Here is a 24,624-nt window from a genome sequence, read left to right as displayed (position 1 = left end):
AAGTTTCCTCTTCCTGCCCCAGTGGTAAACTTCCACCAGCCCGACTGTGCACTAAGATTTCTTTTGCAGTTGCCGCAGCCAAAATATAATACCATTCTTCTCTTACATCCCCCCCCCCCCATCGCTTGGTCAGCGTGTCCCGCATTTTGCTAGCAGGAAGTGGAATTTGTGTTGACAAATTATGTAAGGATAGCTCACCAAGCATTTAGACGTAGTCGTAATAGTACCTTTTATTAGAATGCCCGTCGTTAACATGAAAGATAAAATGTTGTTGCACGCAGCGGCGTAGACTTTCTATTTTCTCGGGGGGGGGGGGGCAGGCAGGCAGGCTGAGAAGTTTTTTGGGGAGGGGGGGGGGGGTGCTGCGCGTTACCTTCTCGCCAGAACTGGAGATTGAAGCTAACGAAAGCACACTGGGATTCCATTTCCCATGCATTTTGTTAATGAAGGCAAGGTGGGCATTATTTTGTTTACCTGCCACTACTCGATGCTCGTTACATGGCACATAAACAGCGTCTCGGTAAGGATCATGGCCCGGGCCCCTCTGACCCCCCCCCCTCCCCCCCCCCTGGATCTCACCAGGGGGGGCACGAGCCCCGATGCCCCCCTGAAGTCTACGCCTATGGTTGCACGGTTGCCGTTTGCGACGTATAGGAAGCATTGGACGAGTTTTCTGCCGTACAGGCTGGCAACTTGGCTGAATGATTTTTCCCGAAAGTGTTTGAGAGCATGAATCGTTGCCAGTTGCCGTCATTGTGTCCTTGTCTTCGCTTTTAGCCCGAATTGGGTAGACAAGATATTGAAGTTTTATTGGACATTCATTGCTTTTTATGCAAGAGGCACGACTGAATTTGTTACTTCTGCGATTCCCCGCACAAACCCGTGCGGCAGCAGCGGAGCACTGGCAGGGTTTCCGGATTTGTGCAATGGGGCATCGCGAGCTAGCCGAGGTTCGAGTTTTGCCAAGCTCAACTTTTTCAACATTTTGACGTAAAGTTTTCTCAAAGTTTTGCCCAAGTTTGTTTATAATGCACTTGCGTGGGAATTGAGAATGACCTGATGCCACCTGGTGGAGGAGGGGAACAAACTAACCGAATCATTGAAAGGTTACAGGCTCGCTCCTTTTCCTGAACATTGGTAATAATTTTCTTAAATTTAAGAAAAAGCTACCATATAAGTATTGTTTTCCCAAAATCTGAAATCTTTGCTTTGATGTCTGGCAGCACTACTCAAAAGTCAAACTTGATTGAATTGTTCCCAAAGTTTCAAGGCTCGGCGGAAAACCTGGGATCTGATGAGAGATCCCGACTTACGTCCAGGGGTGGCCAAACCACCAGGGGTTTCCCTAGACCCCCCTTAGGGTGGGTTAGGACCCCTCCTCGTTTTTCCGAAGGCACCCCCTTAATTCACAATGACTCCTATATTCGCAATGCCCCCCCCCCCCCCCCCTTTAACCCCCCCAAAAAAATTTAGACACCCCCCCTGATTTCACTTCCTGGGGAAACCCCTGCGAACCACAGCCCTCAGCTCCCTCTTAGGCGTCTCCCCCCTCCCCTTGAGGTGTGAAGGAGGAAAACCTAGAATAAAAGATGTATTAAGACTGCTAGAGGGGCTTGCTGGTTCTTATTTATAATGGGAATATACACCAAAAAAGTGAGGACAAGAATATCAGTGGCACGCAGTATGCCCTGTCCTGTATGCCACTCATCTTGTCCTTTTTTTTTTTTTTTGCGTATATTCTTATTATGAGTAAAAGACAGCGTGCATTTTGACAGCCTCCTGTCACCACAGATGCAACTCCTCAGGACTGCAACGTCATTGCAGTCATGCTTTTCTTTTTCGGTTTTTGATGTCCGTCCATCCCTGGCCTTAAGGTGGAACTTCTCCCACAACACCCTTTGCGCTTAAATGCTGAAAAGGAGAAATAATAGAGGGCTCTGTGGGGGGCAGCCTCTTTTCACCTTCTGACATAGCAACAGACAGTGGAGCCTTTTCTTCTCTTTTCGTATCTCGCACTGCCCCAGCTAAGAGCTGGGGAGTGGCGAGGGGAAAGAAACGGGCGGGCAATACCGCCGGTTACGACGCGGAGTGCGACAAAATGTTGTGGCGAGGGAATGTGCGGAAATTGGCGAAGGTTCCGAGAGAGAGTGGCACATCGACCAAATTTTGTCAGCTGCGTCGGAGGCGTTCCGTCCAGTTGAAATGCCAGCCCGACCTGCCGGCCCGCCCAATGAGCCCATGCCCCTCTGCTCGCAGGGCCCCGGATGGCGGGGCACGTGAAGCGGGAGGAGGAGGAGCTGACCATGTACTCGTCGTCGTCCTCGTCGCCTCCCCCGGGGGAGGGGAAGCTGCAGTGCCACTCGCCCAGCCTGAGCCCCCCCCTGAGCCCCCGCTCCTCGGAGTTCTGCTCGTCCACCACCCCGGGGGGCACCCTCCTGGCCACGCCCCCCCTGGCGCACCACGGCACCCGGGGCACCTCTGGCCACCACCCGGCGCAGCACCATGGGGGCTCCCCCCGGCGGCTGTGCCTGGTGTGTGGCGACGTGGCTTCGGGCTTCCACTATGGGGTGGCCTCGTGCGAGGCCTGCAAGGCCTTCTTCAAGAGGACCATCCAGGGTGAGGCATGCCCCGTGTGCGGCTCGTGGCACCGTCGCTTCGGGAGCGGGTTTCGTGCACTTCGGGATGTGGCTTGCGAGATTTGGCTGTCGGAGAAAAGAATCGTCACTTTTTGCATTCGAAAAGCGGTCTGTTCCATCTAATAACTCGTTGGGGATCTCGAATGCGCGCTCTGGTGTCTTTCCTCGTCGAGGGGGAATTCGGCTGAACTCTGCGGGGAGTTTGTTACCGCATTTGGCGAGGTGAAGATGGGCACGGTGGTTGTCGTCAGTGTTCCCGGCGAACTATGGATTGCCGACTCTAAAGGCCCGTTCATACTACGGCACTAACTCGGCACTGTACACACAGTGCAGATATGTATAGCTTTACTCTCAGTCACTTTACGATTTTGTAGGAAGGTGTTTGTCGACACGGGGAAGTCTTGGCCGTTTATTTTGTGCAGTTGTAAGGCCGGTTTGTTAGTGATTCGTTGATTTTCCTGCACCAGCGAGGGGCACGGCACACCCAGCACAGCAAAACGTTGGCGCACGAAAATGGCCGAAATGCAAAAACTATCAGCCTTTCCACTCTGGTGAAGAAGGGGGACCAGCGAAGCTCTGCTTTGGTGGGAAGGAAGTAATGGCCGGCTGCAAGTCAGTAAGCCAGTGTGGAAAGGCTCGAAAAATTGCCGCTGTCGCTCATAGATGGTGGTGGCTGTCCAGAGTTGTGTCATCAGGTCGTTTGAGGAGAGACACGATCCTGGGGGAACTAGCCCTTAACAGCTCCGCTGTAAAAATTCCTCCTGCACAAAACAAAGGGCTCATTCCTCCATGTATCAATAAATAACTCGTTCCCAAATTTCGTAGCTATTGGGAATGGAGTTTTTCTCAAATGCCGAGGGGGCTACGACAGACCACCCCGGACGGGCGCCGTGCCAAAGCGAGAAGCGGCGGTCCCCTGGTCCTCGCTAGGCCTAGACGAGCCTTTACTGCCCTGGAGTCAGGAGTCTCGACGGCAGCTCCGAAATTCTTGCCGGAAACTCGCATAGTGAGGGGAGCAAACGCGTGTCTATCGTATTTATTGTCAAAAGCACTTGCTTTTTTCGGTCATGTGTTTGTGCAAGTTGGGGTTCATGCCCGTACGTTCCGTCAAACGTGCGGTGCAACACTCGATGAAAATGTTCCGTCGTTTTCACAAATGGATTGTTGGTCAAGTTCTGCTTATGTTATTGCACAGTAAGTTTGGATGCTAGACACAAAGATGAATTAATAAAATGCGAGCGAGCGCCAACTTCTCTTACGTGCAGTTCTGAGGTGTACTGCAAAAAAAAAAAGGGGGTGTATTTACTTTTAGATGTTCGAGGTGTGTTCACATTAGCACTGCACGGGTCGGAATCCCTAGGCCCGGCCCGACCTTGCCAGGTAGAGGCACGGCCCGGGCCCGGAAGAATTTTGAGCTTGGCGTGAGCCCGACAAATTTTTTTAAAATATAATTCTGAGCCCGGCTTGAGCCTGACAGATTGTATACATGATCCCAAAAAAAGGTTTTGCAGGCAAAAAAAAATGTTTAAGCATAAAGCGAGCATATTTGATTTAAATTTCCTTCAAACTTGGACCGAGATTTTTGTCACGATAAATATCCCGACTTAAACAATGTATTTTTGAGAATATGGGTGAAATATGCAGTTCATAAGTGATTTTGAGAAAAAAAAAAAAAAGTGGCTAATATTTTATTTGTGCATTTCTCGAAGAGATATTGGACTTTTTGTTGTTAAATTTGTTTCACAGAGGCCTTTCCTCTCTACATGTTCTTGTGAAGAAAAAATCAGAATCACGCTAGTGCATCTTGAAAAGGCTGTATAAGCATAAAATTATCTATAGTTAGCTTATCTTTGGTGGCATAATAAGGCTCCCTACACAAAGTGCAAAGTGAAGCTCACGTTTTTTTTTTCTTTTATTTTTTAGTTTGTACCCTGCGACTGGAGTGCCCTCGTTTCTTGACCGCACTTTCCCACTATGCTGATGGAAGCCATACGTTTCCTTTTATCCACGTGAAAACTTTCAAAGTGCTAGACGTCTTATTTTTTTTTAACGGCAGCGTAGTGATTTGGCATTTTGCTTGTTTGTTTTTATTGAACTTTAAAGATCAATGAGCACACTTTTTGTTATCAACAATTTTGAATTAGCAGCACACTACGGCCTGGGCCGGCCCGGGCCCCGAAAAAACTGGCCAGCCAATGCCCAGGCCCCGTGCCCCTGTACCCCTTGGCCGGCCGGTTCCCAGGATACAACACATGCAGTCTCGCATGGGAGATCTATGAGAATAGTCTATGCGGTGATTTTGGCTGACGGACGTGTGCAGGCACCCGTAAAATGTGGTTTTTATGAATAATGCTCCGCATCTGAACTGGGAAACCGGACCCAGCCACTGCTACAACTGCCCGGCCCTTCATTGATGATCTGAATGCCACGCATCTGGGATTCCCTCAATCTAGGCACGTTTCTTGAGGATATGGTTTCAATCGCTTCCCACGAAACTTCCGTAAAATTCTGAGCAAGCGCCCACTCAAAATCTGCAGTTAATCGTGTAGATGGGGGGGATGGGCACTCCTGAGGTCAGCAATACATAAAGATATGTCGTTCACATATTTTCCGAATGCTTCAAAATTGAGGGGCGGGCGTTTATTGTGAAATGGGCGGATGCTCTTTATTTTACGGTAGTCTGACTCGCAAATGCGGAGCGTGTTTACGTTTGGCCGTATTTACTCGAATACAGGTAAATGCGCCTTTAAAAATGGGGGGTCGACCTTGAAGCTTTTGTGAGCCCTCTGCCACTGTTAGTGGAAATTAGCAGTGAAGCTGGACGTCAGGGGCGTAGCACGAGCACCATGCATGAGGAAGAGGTAGTTGACGACCTCCTCCAGAGATTGGCTTTGTCACGAGGGCCCCGTCATTCTGGAAAATATCTGAGGTCACGACGTCGTCGCAACGTCGACGAGTGCATCCGAGGACCGTCGCTACTCATTAGACAGAATGAGTAGGGACATTTAAAACAAATATTTATACGCATTTTGTTCCATTTTGTCGAAGTGAAAGGAACACCAAACACCCAAAAAACATTTTTTCAAAGTGCCCCAATGAGGCGCATATATGTTGGGAGCAATTCTGAAACGTGCTTATATTCCGAGACTTCCCCCAAAAGCCCAAAAGAGAACTGGACGAGACTCGCCCAAATTCTAGATTGAAAGCAGAAATAAGAGAAAAGAAATACGGAACGACACATTCCTCGAAACCCCAAGAGAGAAGCACGTTTTGGAATCGCTCAAAACGAGTCTCGCGACGGGAATATTGCGACCTGTCGAGGCACTTAATTAAAAAAAAAAAGCGAGTATTTGTTTTTTGAGAGTATGTAAGTGCAGACCTATATTAATATGGCCTCTCGAGTTTGGAGGTATCTGAGTGTGCCTAGAAACAAAGGCTGCCGTTGGGTTTCCCTCACTTGGATCGGTGACGCTCTCCCTGTGCAGGCAACATTGAGTACACCTGCCCGGCGTCGAGTGACTGCGAGATCAACAAGAGGCGGCGCAAGGCGTGCCAGGCCTGCCGCTTCCAGAAGTGCCTCAGGATGGGCATGCTCAAGGAAGGTCGGTGCACACCCCTTCGTAATCATTTACCGGCATCTGCCCGGTGGAAATTCGTTCGTCCTAAACTCCGTCTTGCAACGGGACCTTTGGCCAAAGTTCCTTGTGTCAGGTGCTCTTACCTGGAGCCTATATTTGACCTCGTTTTTGTCGATAGCCGACGGATTAACGGTGCATTGGGTTCTGATTATTACTTGGCCCCTTGGTGGCCCTTATGGCAACGAGTATCGAAGCGGGGTTTCTCAAACTTTTAATTGCGAGGGACTTCTATTTGCCTCGAGTGCCAGTCGAGCAACCTCTCTCCGTCTCGCCATTAATCCAATAAAGCGGTGCGGAACCTTACAAACCTTGCCAACAATAATAAGGAGTGTCTGGATCATAGAAATACGGCTGGAAGTTCACATTATTTTGGGGATGGGGAACCCAACAAGGGTACTACAGTGAAACCCATTTAGAACGAACCCACGTACAGCGAATTATTATCGATTTCGAACTCGCGGAAAATTTGAATAAAAATGCATGTACAGAGTACTTTTTATAACGAATAACATTGGTTATATCTAACTTTTCCCCCCGGGAAGGCTTCCAAAAACGCGGAAACAGTCGTCTTCTAGCCTGTCTCTTGCCCTCAAAAAAAAAAAAAAAAATAGGGAAGAAAAAAGTTTCAAAAGCTCAAGTTACGAACAAAATTGAGCGAAGAGAAGTGATTCAGAAGGGGGGGAGAGCACTAAAAAATACACTCTTCACGCATGCACAGAAAAAGACCTTTCATCCCAAAACGGTTGCCTACGGCGAGAAGCGATTCAGAAAAGGGAAAAAAGCTAAAAGAACGAACTCTGCTTACAACGTACGCATCGTGGAAGTTTGTTGTCAATGGTTTTTGCTATTTCGAATTACTGGCTATATCGAACTGATCGTAGCATTTCCTGCTGTTCGTTATAAACGGGTTTGACTCTATGTAAAACCCAAATTGAGAACCCACCTTCAAAAGCATTGTGGCCTTCTTGTTTCATTCCAATCTCCACACCTGATTACTCTGGCCACGCTGCAAGTTTTTAAGTTTGATAATGAAACATTGGGCGCAAAAACATTAGACGCAGGTAGAAGGAAACTTGCCCATGTGGATACGAGTGGCGTCAGCGGGCATATAAAAGAATGCAGGATCCCATTTCCTTGCCCCCTAGATTGTCCTTTTCCCGGATAATGTGAGGAAAGGAGTGCCATCAGTTCCACGATTTCCCCGCTGACCCAATGGCCACTCCACCGACAACCGAGCGTTTTTTTTAAGCGTGCCAGTCCCGACAATGAATCCCATCGCCCTAACCAAGCAATATGTGGAACAAACTGGCAGATGCTTAAACAGTAGACGAGGAGACCTTCACTGTAATGTTCACGAGGCGCTTTCTGGGCGTCTTGGCATTAATTCACGAGACTGGGGTTGCGCAGCTTGTTTAGAAAAATGTGTGGTTATTGGCCGTCGGGTGTCGGCGCCCCTTTTCTCGCGTTATCCGGGAAAGGACTGTCTATACCAGTGACGGTGAGCAACCTGGCACCCTGCGCCGTTTTATATGCCCATTGATGCGACAGCTATATTTGGGTTTTAAGGCGGCTCTGGGGTGTCTTCCTTTCTACCCGTGTTTTTGTGCGAAATGTATTCTTACCAAATGCATGGCAAACCCGCCCGAGCCCTCACCTTCTTTGCCTTTCTAGACGCTGTGGCCTTACCACTGGCACGCTTTGGTCTCGACCCGTAGCGGGTTAGCCACTGACTAGCTGTCATTTAGCTACTAAACCCCTCGACAGTCGTCGCCATACTGTCGTGGACACTGCTAGCTGTAACACGGCAGCGGCGGACGTCCCGTACCCCCAGTGCCACATAGCAGGCGCCGTCCGAAACTCGGCGCATGCGCCGTGTGGGGGACTCGCTCTTCCCATTTGCGAGCACACCCTCGCTTTGTCGTCTGCTAGGCGCAGAGCAGGCGATGCCACAGTGCTGCTCGTCTGGTACCCTCGCCATAGTGGACTGGTCTCAAACTCATTTTCAACCGGCGATTTTTATTGGGGCAGATTGCAGAGTCATTGGGGCATTAACCCTGTCTGTTTTTTGTTTTTGTTTTGCTTGTTCAGAAACAGGCGTGTGCAACGCATCTTTAACAATATGCGTTCGGAAACCAGTATGAGCGCAGCAGGTGTGATACAGAAATAAACTTTTATGCTCCGTTTCAGCTTAAGTCCGAGCGCAGCGTATGCTACAAAACGACAGAGCCAATCAAATAGCTGTAAAGGTGCACCGTCACGGTGTGCATCACCGGGGGACCCAATAAGTTGCAAAAAGTGCTTTTGTCGCTGCTTGGTTGGCCCTGTCGTCTAGTAGCGTCCGCTGCGCTTAGACCTAAAGCGAAACAGAGTTTAACTGCAAGTTTGTCTCATAAAAAAATGTAATCTACCGTGATATTACATTTAGTGGCGATGATTATCCTTAACCAGCGGAGTCAGGGAATGAACCGTGGGCACGTCTTACGCAGTGGTTCGCTGAACCGTGTTCAGCGAAAATTGGCGAGCGCTGTGGCGTCGTTTGCTCTGTGCCTAGCAGACAACAAAGCGAGGTTGTGCTCGCAGGCACGACGAGCAAGTCCGCCACACGGCGCATGCGCGGTGTTTCGGACGGCGCCTGCTATGCGGCGCTGGGGTACGGGACAGCCGCCGATGCCGTGCTATGGCTAACAGTGTCCACGATAGTTCATGTATTAAAAGTTCCCGCCTAAACGTGAAACCTCCCAGGGGGGTGCGGCTATTTGTTACGTCTTTGGGGAACGTGCTTCGCCTTGCTGGATTCGTAGTATCAAAATTAGGTGCTCTATGCATGTGACAGGCGTGAGATGGTTGTTTCGTGCGTCGGCTGCTCTGGCGGTAGCGTCAAACGAAGCGCCGGATCTTTTGATGCAGACTTTAACATTTTCGGAATTGAATTCATAGGATGAGAGGTTGTCATCTCGTGGAGGGGCTTTGTAAAGTACCTCCAGCTTGGGGTCCAAGACCACAGGAATGTTGAAGTGGGCGCGCCAAAATGAAACGGAATGCGAGAAAGAAGGCAGCTTTTCGGCCGCAATATTTTCATTCTATACCGGTCTATCGTGGAGAGACGCCAAACTACGCGAAGTCGTAATTTTACGCGCATTCCAGCCATGCAGGGACTGCGCTTCTTTCGAGTAGGGGTTGTCTCGGATGTGGCGTTTCAGTCTCCTCAAGTTGCACCTAGGGCCATTAGATAAGCTAAGTAACAACATTGGAGTCCTTCGCCCCTCAAAATCCTCGTTATCCGAAATGGTCGGAAAGGGTTCTCGGTCGTCCGGTAATGTCAAGACGAAGATAGGCTTCCCGACCCGGTGTCCGAAGCTTGGGAAGTTTCTAACCGTGGCTAGCTTTGCCCTCCCCACACTAGGCACCAAAATGGCCACACCCGCAAGACCATCGACCTTTCAAGCCCGCGCTTGGTGCCTCTAGTCGCAAGCGTACGACGAGTTACCCGTCGTCGTCGGACGTCCATTGTGGTTTCCTTGGTGGAGGATTGGAAAGGGGTGCCCTCTCCCCTTGATTGAGTGCAGCAGGAGCCCGAAGGGTTGCTGGCAGCTGGCCAGGGCTCTGTTTTGGGCCCCTCTGGGAGCGGCATTGTTTGCTCCTCTTGTCTATTTGGAAAGGTCCCCGGGTAGCTTAGGTTGCGCATCCCGTTTAGTGTACAATATGCTCGCTGCTGTTTGGTTTGGCTCCGCTTCCTGCGTTGGAGCAGTCCGCTGGTGGCCGTTGGGGCTCGGTCGCTACGGGTGGTCTTCTTCTTCCGGGGGTGCACGTTTGGACGGATCGACCGTTGCGTGCGTGGAGACCGGCGCAAAGGAGTGCTTCCTTGCTCTAAAGGAAATGAACCCGAGGCTAATAAATGGGATGAAAACGATGGGGCTTTGAGTGAATAGTTCTTTCCTACCAACTTGGCTGTGGAATTTTACGAAGATTATGTTGCCCTAACTGAACCATCTTCCCGTTTTCCCGAGCACTAGTGTCGTTATGTCGCGACAGTGGCTGTCTCCCTGTAGCCCGCAGCTTCTCCTCCCCCTCGTCTTTTTCAGACTCGCACCCATTTGCCTGTGCCTTAAAAGGGGCACTGACACCCCGAAAGTCAGAATTCTTTTTATTTGTTGTCTAAAACGATGCAAATTGTAGTCATAGACACGGAAAAAAATATTTCCCCATGCACGCACGTGCCGTTTTTCTCTCCCACTTTTCACCTCCTCGCTTCTTTTTATGTGCAACATAATCGATTATGAAATTTGGAAACCTTGTAAGCGACATTTTTATAATAGTTAGTAACGGCATTCGTAAAACATGTTTTTTTAGTGCGAATGCACTACAGCCCTTCTTTTTTGAAATACAGAAAATCAGAGTTCCGAGTAATGTCGCCTTCTGGCTTTGTATCCTCCCTCAGTCGGTGAGTCGGGGAATTGAACGAAGTTCTCTTTTTTTAGATGCCCAATGACCTGTCATACATCGAATAGGAAATCGTCAAACGGTCAAACCTCCTGGGTTTGGTGTCTGTGTACCGTAGTCTCGGTTGTGACTTCGCCGGGGCAGCCTTTCAGGCAGAACCGGCGCGACGTGCGCCCTCACGTCGCTCACAAAAGTTCGCTCCGCGTTCTTTTCGGCCTCACGCCATTTCAAAGAGTTTGAGATTGCTGAAAGAGCTTTAAAAGAACTCGAAAATGAAGTGTCGTCTGTTCGCAGCGATAGGCGGCGCTCATGGAGGAGAGCGGCTGATCGTGGGACGCGGGCGAACACGACACTTAGGTTCGGGACGGGTTCGGAGGCGTGAGAAAAACTTGAGTTGCAAGACAACTCAATCTTTGACGTCGCTGCACTATCGTGGATTCCACAAAAATTTTGAATTCGGCTTTGTGAAATTGTTTTTTTTTACTTCACAAATACCTAGTTCCCAAGTTCTGAATTTTGAGGGTGACGGCCAGGCATTTTTCTCTATTATTTCGGATAATTAAAAAGAAAGCTTTTGACCTTTAGTGCCTCTTCAATTATTGTCTTTAACGAGGTTGTTAAAGACGATTTTTTGAGGCAAAGCACCAACTCTAGATTCTCGGTCAGCGGGTTTCCATTCCAGCCGAGGTGCCCGCGATTGGATGCTAGTTCTATGTGGGGAAGGTCCGAGATTTTTCTTTTAGGTGGTGAAATGCTTGGCTAGCCTAAATGAATGTCTTTGGCTGGTTTGGCACCCCCAAGATGTACGAGCAGAGCGTGGGCTTGCATTGGCTTTTGAGCGGGCACAAGGGGGCTCACCCGTGACCGCTTAGACTGGCGCCACAGTATTGCCCCGGAAGATTTGGCTGTGCTTGCAAGATCAAAAGGAATCTACGAGAATTGTGAGACTTGTTTCAAGGGGGTGGTGCAAGAGTGATGTGTCAAGGGTGATGTGGATGGTAAGTGATTCAGGGCCACCTGAAAGATGGTAACAGTCGAGTTCTTCTCGTTGTAAGCGCACGCTCGTAAGCAAATGTGCGAAGCGACCTTCAGTGAGAACCCCTTAGTGCTCTGTGCTGAAGGCTTCCTAAATTTTGATGCGGTCACAAATTGTTGTAGGGGTCTGTGGTGCGACGGTAAATGGTGGGGTTCAACAAGAGGCTGTAAGGTTACCTCTTTCCTGTTTTCCGTTTGCAGGTCCTCTTTCCAAAGTGTTTCCAAAGTGGCACGCGATTTGTGTAGTCCTTCGGTAGATTATTGCCCCTAAGCAGTTCCAAGTTAATAAAAATAGGCTTTTTTAACTCTTTCGATGGACGCCAGCTGGAATGCAAATAAGGCGGGACGTTCGATTGATTGCTCCGTTGTTAAGGAAGGATATGTTTTGGCCTAGTAGCGTAGTCTGGGGTCACGGAGGTCCCGGTCATTGTAGCACCCCGGTGCTGCTTCGAGTGGAGGAATCTTTGTAAAGGTTTGACTCCCGTTTGTCCTTTCAGGGGTTCGGCTAGACAGGGTTCGAGGCGGTCGTCAGAAGTACCGGCGAAATCCGGACGGCCCATACCACATCCAGCCGTTGACGCCCAAGAAGGTCTCCCTGGAAGGTACGTCCGGACTCCGGTGCCCCATGGGGCCTCCAGCCACACGCCCTCGGGGTGCAGGGTGCCCAGGTGTTCCCACCCCCTCCCTCCGTCGCCCGACTACCTCCGACTGCCACGCATGGAAGAGAGTCTGCCCGCTTCCGTACTGGCTCGACTGGACGGAAATGTGGGGCCATTCTGCTCGACGGGGGAAATAGGAAATTTAGGAAGTAGTAAAGTGGTAATAAAGCCGGTGGCGCGCGCACCCGATTGCACTTTTCGGGACAATTTCGATTAGACCCCCTCTCTCTCCTGAAGGTCACCGCTACAGTGCCTGGGGGGCGTCTTCGCCCCTTAGCGTCGTACCCCACCGTATGTGGGTCCCGAAGTGGCGACAAACGACGCCGCAGAAGCCCACGTGTCTCGTTGTCGCAATCCTGGCAGTTGGCACTGGAAGCCCTGGCAAAAAGTAGGAAGGAGCATCGCCGTCATTGCGGAGTCCCAACTCCCCACTGCCGAAGCTCGCGTGGATTGTGGCGGCAGGCACATCGGGCACCGTTGCTGCGACGCGGCCAGGAACAGCAACGGGGTGACACTTCGATGGCGTCGTCGGGCAGAAGTGAAGGGACCACGTTTGGGAAAGTGGGCGACGTGTCGAGGCGCCATAGCCTCGGTGGTCCTGCCTCTTTCCCGAGCGGAAGCCTCGATGGACATACTCTTGTGGCCCCTTCTTTGCTAGCAAAGTGTAGGGTGAGCCAGGTCACCAGGCTCCATCTAAAATGGGCCGTTAGAACTCGACGCCTGTACGTAGCAATCTAAACTTTTTGTCAAAGCTGTATTTTGCAGGTCGGTTTTTTCTTGTAAAATTACAAAGTGTAGCTCCCTTTCTGTAAAAATTAGGGTCAAGAAACTTGCCAGGGTCTACGGCAGGCGGCAACTCAGACCAAGTCGAGTAGCGGGGTGTGTTTGGCATTCGTACTGATAGATGGCGCTACCTCCTTATCGCAATGGCTTGCGACCACTTTGGTTTATTAAAATGAACATAATCTTTATGAAATGTACCTTTGGTTAAAAAATAGATGCGGGCAATAAAAGCGAAAATTAAGAAGTGAACAAAAATTTGTCTGCATAACGACGGCGCCTTTGCTGCCAACAGATTTCGTCTGCGTGTCGTCTGCTATCTTCCGCTGGTCGGCTGCACCTTCAGACACTGCTCCTGATGCCATCTATCAATACAAATGCCAAACACACCCTGCTTCTGGACTTTGTCGTCTGTGTCGCCACCTGCCATAGACCCTGGCAAGTTTCTTGGCCCTAGTTTTTACAGAAAGAGAACTGCGCTTTGTAATTTTACAAGAAAAAACCGACCTGTGAAATACACCTTTGATGAAAAGTTCAGATTGCTACGTGCAGGTCTCGAGTTTTAACGGTCCATTCTAGATGGAGCCAGGTGACTTGGGTCACCCTATATGTTGCTGGATGAGTTGCTGCGTAATGAGGCACGAATAAAAGACTCAAAGGCTGCCTTCGGAAACTTACTCGATCCGACTCGGAAGGTTTGGTATCACTACAGTTCAAAACTTGCTCCATGGCAGAACGTTGGAGAAGCGGGTTTTTCACTCCGGAGTAAACGCTCGTGCTACCCTCATCCGACGGGTCGGCAACAACGGATAAGACTCAGTAAATGACGTCAGGTGGCCGGCGTCTGCTTTCCGGTTTGAAACAATCTCAGGTCGTAGTAGGCCTTATTACGGTCTACGTTCTTAGTAAGTTGAGAGCCGTAACAGTGAACCGACATTTCGTCCGGATGCTAGGATAAGTTCTTGGCAATGCCCGGATTAGTATTTATGTGTACTCGTCAACAAAAAGTAGATTACGAGTGTGTTTTTAGCGTCGGACTCATTCGAAGGATAACTTTGGTCTAAAAGCCAAATGACTGATATAGATTGACGGAGGCTAAATAGGAGCACTGGCAGAATATTACGCTAATGGGATGCACTTGGATATCAAAAAGTCGTACTGCGCGTGTTTAATTGGCTGCCCGTGCAAAGGCCACTTGGGTCTAACATATTGAGGTATTTAGCGCACAAGGTAGAAGGAAGAAGGACAAGACAGAAAAGAGCGCTCTTTTCTGTCTTGTCCTTCTTCCTTCTACCTTGTGCGCTAAATACCTCAATATGTTAGACTACCAACTAGCCCAAATGTCAACTTTACTGCCACTTGGGTCCCACCTTGGCCATAGCAGAGACGTGGGTTCCAAGGGGCAAAGTGTGGCCATGCCCAGCTTGGACTACCGGTCTCAAAGTGGCTTTTACACTCGTATTGCTGATATTTATTGGACGTTCTGGACATGGAGCAGAGGCGATGGACTTTAACTTATTACCAAATTACCTAAAAATGTAAATTTAAGTGCAAAAAAAAAAAAATTTTCTCACAAAACTTTAATTTTTTGCGTATGTCGAGAACGTTGTTTTATGCTGGGTGGAATATTTTATGCGGAGGGTTGAATTGGAGGGTAAATTCCAAACATGGCCCTTCGGAATGTCGGGTCTGTTCTAAAACTCAATACCTGTAGCCGGCTTAAACTTGCCACGTATCCCTACTACCTGTCTAACTGTATTTTATATAGAAATGTACAGTTTTTTGTTCCATTTCGTATGCTTGAAATGCCCAATTTTCCATGATCTTGCTCAAAACGTTTTATAAATGTATCAAACTGGTAGTAGTTTTCGTAGTATGTGCATGGGGAAAGTGAGGCATGCTCAATTTGGGATGACCTGCAATCGCTATAGGGAAATGATGACCCCGAACGAGATGAGGCTCCCCAGGGAGACATGATGTGAGTTGCCCACCTAAGCCCCCCCCCCCCCCCCCCCCCCAAGGCTGCCCAGAGGGCTTTTCAAGTGGGCCCCACTTGCCAAACTAACGTGGGATCCACGTGGGCCGCCCAGGTGGGACCCACGTCAGGGTTCTCTTTCAGAACCTGCTTTGTGCTACTCACTCACATGTTGCTTCTTCTTTTTGGGAGCGCAGCTTTTAGTTACACTCCGGCGTAAAGCGGCGTCACCATCAGTGTTACTGCGCGCTTTGCATTATGGGACGTTACACACCTATAGACCGATTAAATTTCCCGCTAGATTTAGCGAGGAGGCTGAATTTCTGTATAGGTCATGTGACACGAAGTGATGTGGGGTCCTTTTCCTCACTAAATTTAGCGGAGAAACTGAATTGGTGTTGAAGTCATGTGACTTCAATTTTCCCACTAAATTTAGCGGTGAAACTGACGTCATGTGAAGTTGCAGGCCACGGCTTCACAAAATCGGGAGCAACTAGCCAAGGAATGTTTCATGTTAAAACAAACAAATGCCACGTGCGTTGCATTCTGGGGCTCCCACCATAACCTCTTTGTCCTTTTTTGCTTACCCTCGAACAAGCATGATCGATCAAAATTTCAATATACCGTATTTACACGAATGTAGGTCGACCCTTTTTTCAATTTTTTAAAATCTGAAGTGGGGGGGTCGACTTATAATCGAACCAAAGCATTCCACCGCCGGCAAAAATGAAACAATCGCGATATCAGGAACACCTCGGCTTGTTGCGAGTTCAGCCGGCTGTACCTCTAGCATTGTTCCATTCTGTGCGCTCATTTTACAAGTTAATTATTTTTTATTTGTGCGAACGAGTGTTATTGGTAGCAATTTGCAAATTAACCCGAATATACGGCGGTAAACGGCACACGGCATGCGGGACTCACGGGGGGTGGCGGCACTTCTGGTAAGAGCCGTTTTGGAGGCTGCTGGAACAGCCTCATGGCTCACTCAGCTCACTCACGCCATGGCTTTTCTTCGCAGTTTTTCGCACGATTCACGGTCGCAGATTGTTTGATCGAATGACAAGATCTTGCTAAAGTGCTAAGTATGTTTTTTTTTTCTTTTCTTTTTGTATTGACACGCGTGATTTGGGCAGTTTAGGTTTTCGGTGCTCGTTTATGGCCATTCTCCACTCGGAAGCAACCAACAACTGCGCTGTTGCACGCCAGTTCGACCCATCAGACTGGGTGATGCTCCAGTGGAGTCTGCAGTGGCGCGGGATCTTAAACTGTGACGGCAAATGAAGAGGCTTTCGTAGGCCAAAGTCTGGATAGGGGGGGGTGCCTTCCGGAGTTGCAGGTCAGTGGCCGGCAACGTACGCCGCAAAAATGTGCAATCGGTCCCTACCCGTGACGTTCAACACGATTGCCGAGCAAGCGCGGAAGATGCGGTTGATCTTGTCATTTGCGAAGTGCCAGATTTCGTTGGACGATGCTGACGACGTGCTTCGAGAACATGGCAGTGATGACGACGGGATTGACATCACCAGTGCGGACGAGTCGTAGCCTAGTCGCGGACGGAGTGAGAATGACAGTGAGCAGCTTCAGTTGTCCTGCCTCCAGCGTGAACTTCCTAGTTCCGACAACGCCTGGGCACCTCATGCACCTCGCGCGTGCATGCACAGCCAAAGCACGCCAGAAGGCATTGATCGCGTGTTGGAGGCGCGGCTTTCGAAACAGATACTTTGACGTGTTTGCAGTAAAATAAATTCGCATCTAAAAATTTCTTTTGCTGATGTGCAATGTTTGGGGGGTCGACCTACAATCAAGTTGACTTACAATAGTGTAAATACAGTAGTATATATCTCTGTTTGTCTCAAATTCTCTACCAAGGCATATCACAAAATCAAAATACTTGGAGAGCAGCGCTTTACTTTTGCATCACAGAGTGTAAATGTCCGTAACTTTTTTTCTTACTTGAGCAGTGTCTGGCACAAATACTTTGGAAACGTAATACAGATGCTTCGTGAGTGAACAACACGAAACGCCATAACTTTTTTAGGGAAGGGGGTGGGATTGTTACATAATGTGTATAACATTCCTCGCTGAACGAACATATTGGTGCAGCTAAAAAACAATGGAAGGCGAAATCTTTGCCATATCAGATGACCCAGTGAAGGCAAAGAGCATCATTTAGAAGCACAGTGACATTCGCGATGCTCGAGCAAAAGCATGAACGAATGAATGCACCCTCATTTCAATAGATACACTATAGGATGCCTTTTTATGCGCACTTCCCTAGTATTCCCTGCAAGATTGTTCGGTGACCTCAGATCTTCAATGTCATTGTTCTTAAGTAAAAAGTAAAAGAATGAAAGACATTTACAACTCCCTAAAACGCCGAATTAGAGCGCAGCTCTTGAGGAGGAGGAGGGAAGGGTACGGAGAGAAGGATATGCCCCTCCTCCTCTCTTCCCGCTCCTCCCTCCTCCCTCGTGACCCACGTCACTCGTGAAGGTCGTGACCTTCGTCGTGGCCTTCACAAGTGGCCCTCGTGACGTCACGTGTGACGTAATTATGAGAAACGTCCCATAATGCAACGCACGGTTACGCTGACAGCAATGCTGCTCAAGCTGGAAACAGGCGCCTAAGAGCTGCGCTCTAAAAATAAACATTCTTTCTTTACGTCGTAATTTGAGGAAGAGAAGCGATCCTTTCAGTCTTCCGCTATTAGCCGTCAGCCACAGCCCGAGGCAGAGTCGATCCAGGGAGGATCTAGGATCCGGGCCGTTTGGAAACCGGGTCTTTTACCTGCATTGCCTTGTGTGGGTGTGTGAGATCTGTTAGATGGCCCTAATTGCTGGGGCACCCTGTATCGCAGACAATGTGATAATCTCTGCCCTGGTGCACTGTGAGCCGGAGCCCCTGCTGGCCCACTCGTCCTCCGCCCTGGGGGACCGGCTCAAGACGGTGGGGGTGCTGAGCGAGCTGGTGGACCGGGAGCTGGTGGCCACCATCAGCTGGGCCAAGCAGATCCCCGGTGGGTGCTGCACCACCCTCAGCGGCTGCTCTGCCGCTTCCCAAAAATGTCTGTTGTCGCAACACCAATCGGCATCAGTCCAGAAACTTTCCTTTTTCGACGGCGAAAGACGCGGCGTTGCGCGACGCACGTTGCGAGCGACTTGGCCTGCGTGCGGGTACCAATATCTGCTAGGAAACTAGAGTCTGGAGAGAAAGGGGGACCCAGAGATTCAGCTCGCCTGTTCTTGAAATGCACGTGCCGAGAAAAAAGACTTGGCTTAGCATGGAGTCGGTTTGGCAATTTCGATGCTTGATTTGGAAGGTGCTATGTGGAGAAAAAATGAAGTAACTAATGGAATCTGTACAGAAGGTAAAGTAAAAGGTACACTGCGCAACACTGTTAATGCACATGCGACGTCGGTGCTTTTTCCAACGTAATGTTGCAAGAGTATTGGTGGGCAGGTTTGTGCCTCGAACGAGCACTTTCTACCGCACTAGTAGCCTCGATGACTGCCCTTGGATTGGAAGAAATAAACAAAAAATTGCGTAAAAAATCGTGAGGCAGTTGTGTTGGATACGTGAATTGTACTTGCATCACAGATGCGATACTCTGTGAATTGTTCTTGCATCACAGATGCGATACTCTGAGCCTGTGTCCACGAAGTATGGGCAATGATGGGCTGCAGCCAGTCTCATGTCAGTTTTACCGCTAAATTTAGCGGGTGACGTCACGCAACCTGCGTGAATTTTTCCTCTAAATCTAGCGGGCAAACAAAATTTCAGTATTCGTCACGTGACACACGTTTTTCCGCCGAATTTAGCTGGGAAACGTGATTTGTGTGTAGGTCATGTGACATGAAGTCGCGACATCATTTTCCCCGCTAAATCTAGCGTGGAAACTGAAGTGATGCAAATACGGGCCACGGCTTCACGAAATCCTGCCTCGCTTAATCGGGCTTCATGAAATCCAAAGCAACTAGCCAAAGAACATTTTACGTTAAAAACTTGGGATCTCTCGTTAGCAGCACCAATGTTGCGCATTTGTGCAAATGTACGGCTAGCCTGACGAAACATGGTCGAGAGGGGTAAAAATCCCGCGATGCCTTTGGCAGGACGTCGGCATCGAGGTTGGAAAGCTCTGCCCCAATTCCAGGCACAAGCGTGTCCATGGCTTGGCTTCCGCGCACGACTTGTGTTGGCCTGACGGTTGGTATAATGAACAAGCGATCCATTTCTCGTTTCATTTTGCTTTCTGTTGCACCGACACTAAGTATTGGTCTGACGTACGAGTAATGTCGGTAGGTTCCCGCAGAGGCGGGGCTCGTCGGTGCGACCAATACCTCGGCACAAAATGACGGGCGCAAGTTTTAAGTTTGCCCAGTACGTCTCGAAGCGCCGAGAGTGCCTCGCACGTCATTTTCACCGCTCCGTCCCGTGTTTCCTCGCTTATTTATGGCGCTGCCCCTTTACTGAAGTCAAGCCAACTGGGGCATGATTTAGTATGTCTAACGACGTTTGAAGAAGTCTCGAGGAACGTCTATTGTAAAATCCCGAGAAAGAGCTTACCTAACATCAAGAGCAAATCTGGTGAAAATATGGAGGGGGCTAACACAGTGTACAATGAAGAAAAGTTTTAAAAAAAAATGCTATTTTTAGGTTGTGTCCCTTGCAAGCTTGTTAGGTGGCAAGGGGCAACGAAGCAAAGACGACTGTACTTCCAAGTCAGCAATGTTCGCTTGTATCGCACCATAGCAAACTAGCCACATTTAAGCCGAGGCCATCATTGATCACAACACTACTATTACTAAGAGTGGGCTTGCTTTCAGTGTTTAAAAAAGATATAACAAATCAAGCCAAAAATAGGGGTAGGCTATCTTTCGAGGGTGGGACATCTCTAGGGATTTTACGGTAGGTTCGGCGGAGTGCGCTCGTGCCGAGCTTTGTGTCAGGCAAACGGCGATACGTATCGACATCTAAAACTAGAGCGCGGCACTTAATACCGTGGTTGGATTGCAACGCCCGTCGGAATCTGGCCGCGACGCGGTGTCCATTCCTCGTACTCGAACGCAATGCGGGGTTGCACGCCCTGGCAGGGAGCTTCTTGCGTTGAATCTCTCCTCCAGACTTGTTAGAGTGGCTAAGCCCCGTCTGGTGCCTAACTGGCCGGCGTCTCTCTGGCCAGGCTTCACGGACCTGACATTGAACGACCAGATGCGGCTGCTGCAGACCACCTGGGCCGAGATCCTCTCCCTGGCACTGGCGTACAGGTGGGTGGCCCTGTCCTCTTTCGGAAGATGGTTTGCCAGTCTTTGGATACGCAAGTCGAATCCCGCTGCGACACAGTCGACGGGACACGCGACTGGTGGAATGGTCATGAAATCGGCAAATTGACATACCACGTTAAGGTGCGAGGTGGGGACGGAAAATGAACTTCTTTAAGGGAGGACGCGGGTCTCGAAAAGTAAAAAAAATCACGAAAAAATGCCTTTTTAAAAAATTGGATATTTGGATTGTTCATGTCTTTCTCCATCTCTGCTGCACGTATTGAAGCTCAAAACGCCAAATAAATACCTCTAATAACGCATTTTCAATGCCTCCGCGGTCGCGAAATGCCAATCGATCAATCAAATCGAGTTCAGATTCACGCGCGCTTAGTTTCCAAACCGTTTACCAGACAGCAGCCATCTTGGTCTTGTTTTGTAGATGAATTCTCGCTCTCTCGATGCAACGCCGTTTTGTGAGGTTTCCCGCCAAAGGAGCATGGCGCCATGATTGGCCAATGCGCGCGTTCAGAAAATCAGGCTGTACTATTGGCGCCGAGAGGCTCCGGACAGTTCCAAACAAGTTCCTCCTCTCCCGCTCGCTCGTTCTCTTTTTCCGCGCTCGGTCTCTCCGGCGTTCTTCCTTGTCTGCTCCGCTTTTTGTCGTCTGCTATCCGCAAGTTTCCTCTATTGCCCTTGTCGCCTTTGTTTACATTTTTCGATCGTGTCGTGTAGCTTTCACACTTCTTTTTCTGTGATGTGGAGGAGCAAGTATACAGGAACTCAACTCTGTGACGTCACGGCGCGGTGATGGCGGGTCGGTCGCACTTCCGGTCTGGTTCTGAGGTGGTATCCGCTAGCGGCGCTCCGGTTTGTTTGTAAACATGAGTTGGTGTATAAGAGCAAGACTCGATATGCGTATGGAGCGTCTAAGCGCCGGATGAATGAAGCAAGTCAGAGCGGCGAAATCGAGCCTCGACCCGACGATCGCCTGCGTGTTCATCGAGTGCCGCCGCCGAAGAAAACATAGGTAGTTTTTTGTGCGTCTGGAAACACGATGGAGAACACGACTGTTCATCTAGAGACGCAGTACGTGTCACAGGAGGAAGCTGGTGCGACAACCGAACATGGCAAAGCCGTCCGTACGAAGCTTGCTTCCGTGTCCGCGATGCAAAGGAAGTTTGAGCTGCTGCAGCAAGCCCCCGCTACCGCAACAAGCTCATCGGCGAAGTTCACAATTGTGCAGCTTGGCGCTATCAATGAGCTTCTCGGCTACACAGTCTGCCAAAGCTGTTCGGCGACGGGCGTAAGAATCCAGGAATCGACCGCTCTGGGACTCGCCGTCAAGCTTCAACTTGTGTGCCCCGTTTGCGATGTCGTGACTCACACCTGGTCATCCCTGCGCAAGGTCGACTCCAACGCATTTGATGTGAATTTGAGAGATCAGAAGCATTGGCAAGGGTCAGACTGCCCTAAATGATTTCTGGGTGGTGATGAATGTGTCACATAGAGGGCTCCACCACAAGTCCTACCAAGATCACTTGAAAAACATTGTTTGTAAGTCGGCTGCAGCTACTGCTGAGAAGATCTACACTGAGTCAGCCGCTGCTGTAAAAAGCATATACAGGGAAATGAACCCCACCTTCACCAAGGATGTTGCTGTCTACGACGGCACATGGCTCAAGAGAGGCTACAGCTCCCATGTTGGTGTCGGGAGCGTGATCGAGTATGACACTGGCCTCATCCTAGAGGCTGAGGTTCTCTCCAATCTGTGTCACGGTTGCCAGACCGGACCCAAGCCGGGAGAGGAGAGGTACCGTGAGCGGCATCAGACCCACCAGTGCCAGAAAAACACCAGCGCAAACTCGGGAAGAATGGAAGTCGATGCGGCACTCACCATTTTTGGGCGCTCTCTGGAGAAACATAACTTGCGCTACACGACACTAATATCTGACCGGGACAGCAGAACTTTCTGTGCCCTAGCTGAAGACAAGACCTACGGGTTTCTCCCCATAAAGAAAGAGGAGTGCCTCAACCATGTACAAAAATGTATGGGGACTGCTCTGCGGAAGCTCTTGCAGAAGAGCGACGAGCCTCTTGGAGGAAAGGGCCGCCTCACAAAGGTGCTCATTGAGAGGCCGACTGGGTATTACAGATGGGCCATCAGGAGCCATAGTAACAATGTGGAAGCCATGAAGCGTGCCGTGATGGCCACATATTACCATGTGACTTCGACGGATGAAGACCCAAAGCACGACCTTTGTCCAGGAGGACCGGAGTCCTGGTGCCGGAACAAGGTTGCCGAGGCGAAGGGACAGCCACAGCCCAAACACAAGTACAGCCTCCCCGACTACGTTGCTGAAGCCATGCTGCCTGTGTATGAGCGTCTGTTGCAGACATCGCTTCATTGTGGGCCTTGATGCCGAAGGAGCAGCACGCCTCACTGGTGTCGGTACAGCCTGCGCTGCACGAGGCAGTCGTCAGGTCTAATGCTGGCTGCGCTAGGGCACACCTAGGGATGTCCAGTGCCACGAACCTGCAGCCTGCGCACCTGGTTCTCCGGCGGGCTTCGGAGAAGGACTCCCTCCGCTTACACAAGGCCACCAAACGCCACAGTGCAAAAACCGAAGCACGCCAGAAGAGGAGGTTGCAACGCAGCACACAAGGCTACGCTGCGGGTTCCTTCTGACACTATTGTCGTGCCTCAAACTTTCAGACTCTTCTTCTCGGGAACGCATTTTCTTGAGCCGTGACTGTTTCTGCCATCGATGTTTTCTTAACTAGTGGTTCGATTTGTATGCAGTCTTTTTTATTTCGGTGCCAGAGAGTGCTAGAAGGGCATGACAATGTCAGTTTCTGCAATAAAGAGTACATTTTTTTTAAGTCATAAAATGTTTTTGTACTTATTTGCGAATTTGGTAACATGAGCATTCAAACTTTTACTAAAGCCGTTCCAGAAAGGAATGTATAAAAAGGGCTCTGTCTCCCCCTTTGGTATATATTCAAGTCTAGTGAATTTCATTTTGCTACTGTGCTCCAAAATATCTCTGGATTGGCAAAGCAAAGAAACATAGAAACTCCTGTTTCTCGAAATCCAACAGGCATAATTGAGTCAAACATTGCAGTGATTATTAGGGCCCCAATACCAACATACTCTGCAAGTTTCATGCCAATAACTTTAAGAACAAAAAAGTATTTTTTCTTCCTCACATCCTCCCTTAATTCTAGAGATACCTTTATGAAAACTTTAGGGCATGCTGATAACACTAAGATAAGACTAACTGTGATGTTTCATGATGCTGTGATAATTCATTCTCAAGTTATAAGAGTTTATCAAGATGGGTTATATATGTCCCTTATCCCCATCCTGGAGAATCTGCAAAAAGCAGTGGCAGTGTGAAGTTCGCCATGATGGCCGCTGGATAGGTACTCCTGGGCATAACAGAGCCCTTTCTTTAAATTTCTTTGCAGAAAAATTTTAGCACAACGTTGAAGTTCCAGTTTTTGATCAAACCAACATTCATAATTTTTTTTTCTTTTTTACAATTTTTTTAAATTATTTTTATAAAAAACCAAGCTTGTCATGCCCTCACAAAGTTATTTAGGAACAAGATACAAAAGACAGCACGCAGATGGGATAAGCAGTTCCCGAGATATCACTGAGATATTGCGCGCCAGAAAATGCGTCACGAGATGGGTGCTGGACGATTCACTCCGACTCACAGTAGGCGCCAGCCGAGCGCTGAAGCCCGCAATCTCGGAAGAAACTGCAGCGGTCTATGTGCTCGGGACACTACGCATAGATGCAGCGACGGCTTCTTCCTTGACGGCAACAGCCGATGGCCCGAAAGATCCATTACTGGAAGCATCGACCTCATGAGCAATAGCGGCACGCTGTGCAGAAACTTTCAACTTCGCCATCCTGATCAGCTTCATGGAGCACTCGCACGCCGAACGCGCACGCTGTCTTGTATTTCATTTTACGCATCGTGTGCAGTTACGAAATAGATGGGCAAGCTACAAGAAACTGCTCGAAGTTCAGCGGGAACGATTGTCCAGAAGGCAAAAAGCGAAGTGGAGCTAATAATGCGTGGAGGCAAGCAAGGAGGCCACTGCCGTAGCAGACGACGCGACCGGCAGCGACAGAAGAAAACAAAGAGGAGGAGGCGCGCCGCGCCCGATAGTAGCCGCATGCACCCCCGC

The 24,624-nt window shown here is 49.4% G+C and overlaps 1 protein-coding gene across 2 annotated transcripts in view; it reads left to right on the top strand.

Moving 5' to 3' along the window:
* LOC8037222 (steroid hormone receptor ERR1) overlaps positions 1–24,624 on the top strand; it is a 113,041-nt gene that overhangs the window by 77,598 nt on the left and 10,819 nt on the right. The window contains exons 2-6 of one of the 2 annotated variants that reach the window (XM_029991551.4): positions 2,257–2,616; positions 6,122–6,238; positions 12,247–12,351; positions 18,021–18,179; positions 20,343–20,427. In XM_029991551.4, coding sequence (XP_029847411.3) covers positions 2,265–2,616; positions 6,122–6,238; positions 12,247–12,351; positions 18,021–18,179; positions 20,343–20,427 — 818 coding nt within the window. In that variant the 5' untranslated portion in view covers positions 2,257–2,264. The remainder of the gene's footprint in view (positions 1–2,256; positions 2,617–6,121; positions 6,239–12,246; positions 12,352–18,020; positions 18,180–20,342; positions 20,428–24,624) is intronic. The other variant, XM_029991550.4, reaches the window with a different exon arrangement.

This window comes from Ixodes scapularis, unplaced genomic scaffold (genome assembly GCF_016920785.2).
Source record: "Ixodes scapularis isolate PalLabHiFi unplaced genomic scaffold, ASM1692078v2 PGA_scaffold4__175_contigs__length_147842914, whole genome shotgun sequence".
NCBI classification, from domain to species: Eukaryota; Metazoa; Arthropoda; class Arachnida; order Ixodida; family Ixodidae; genus Ixodes; species Ixodes scapularis.
This window is presented reverse-complemented; position numbering and strand designations above follow the sequence as displayed.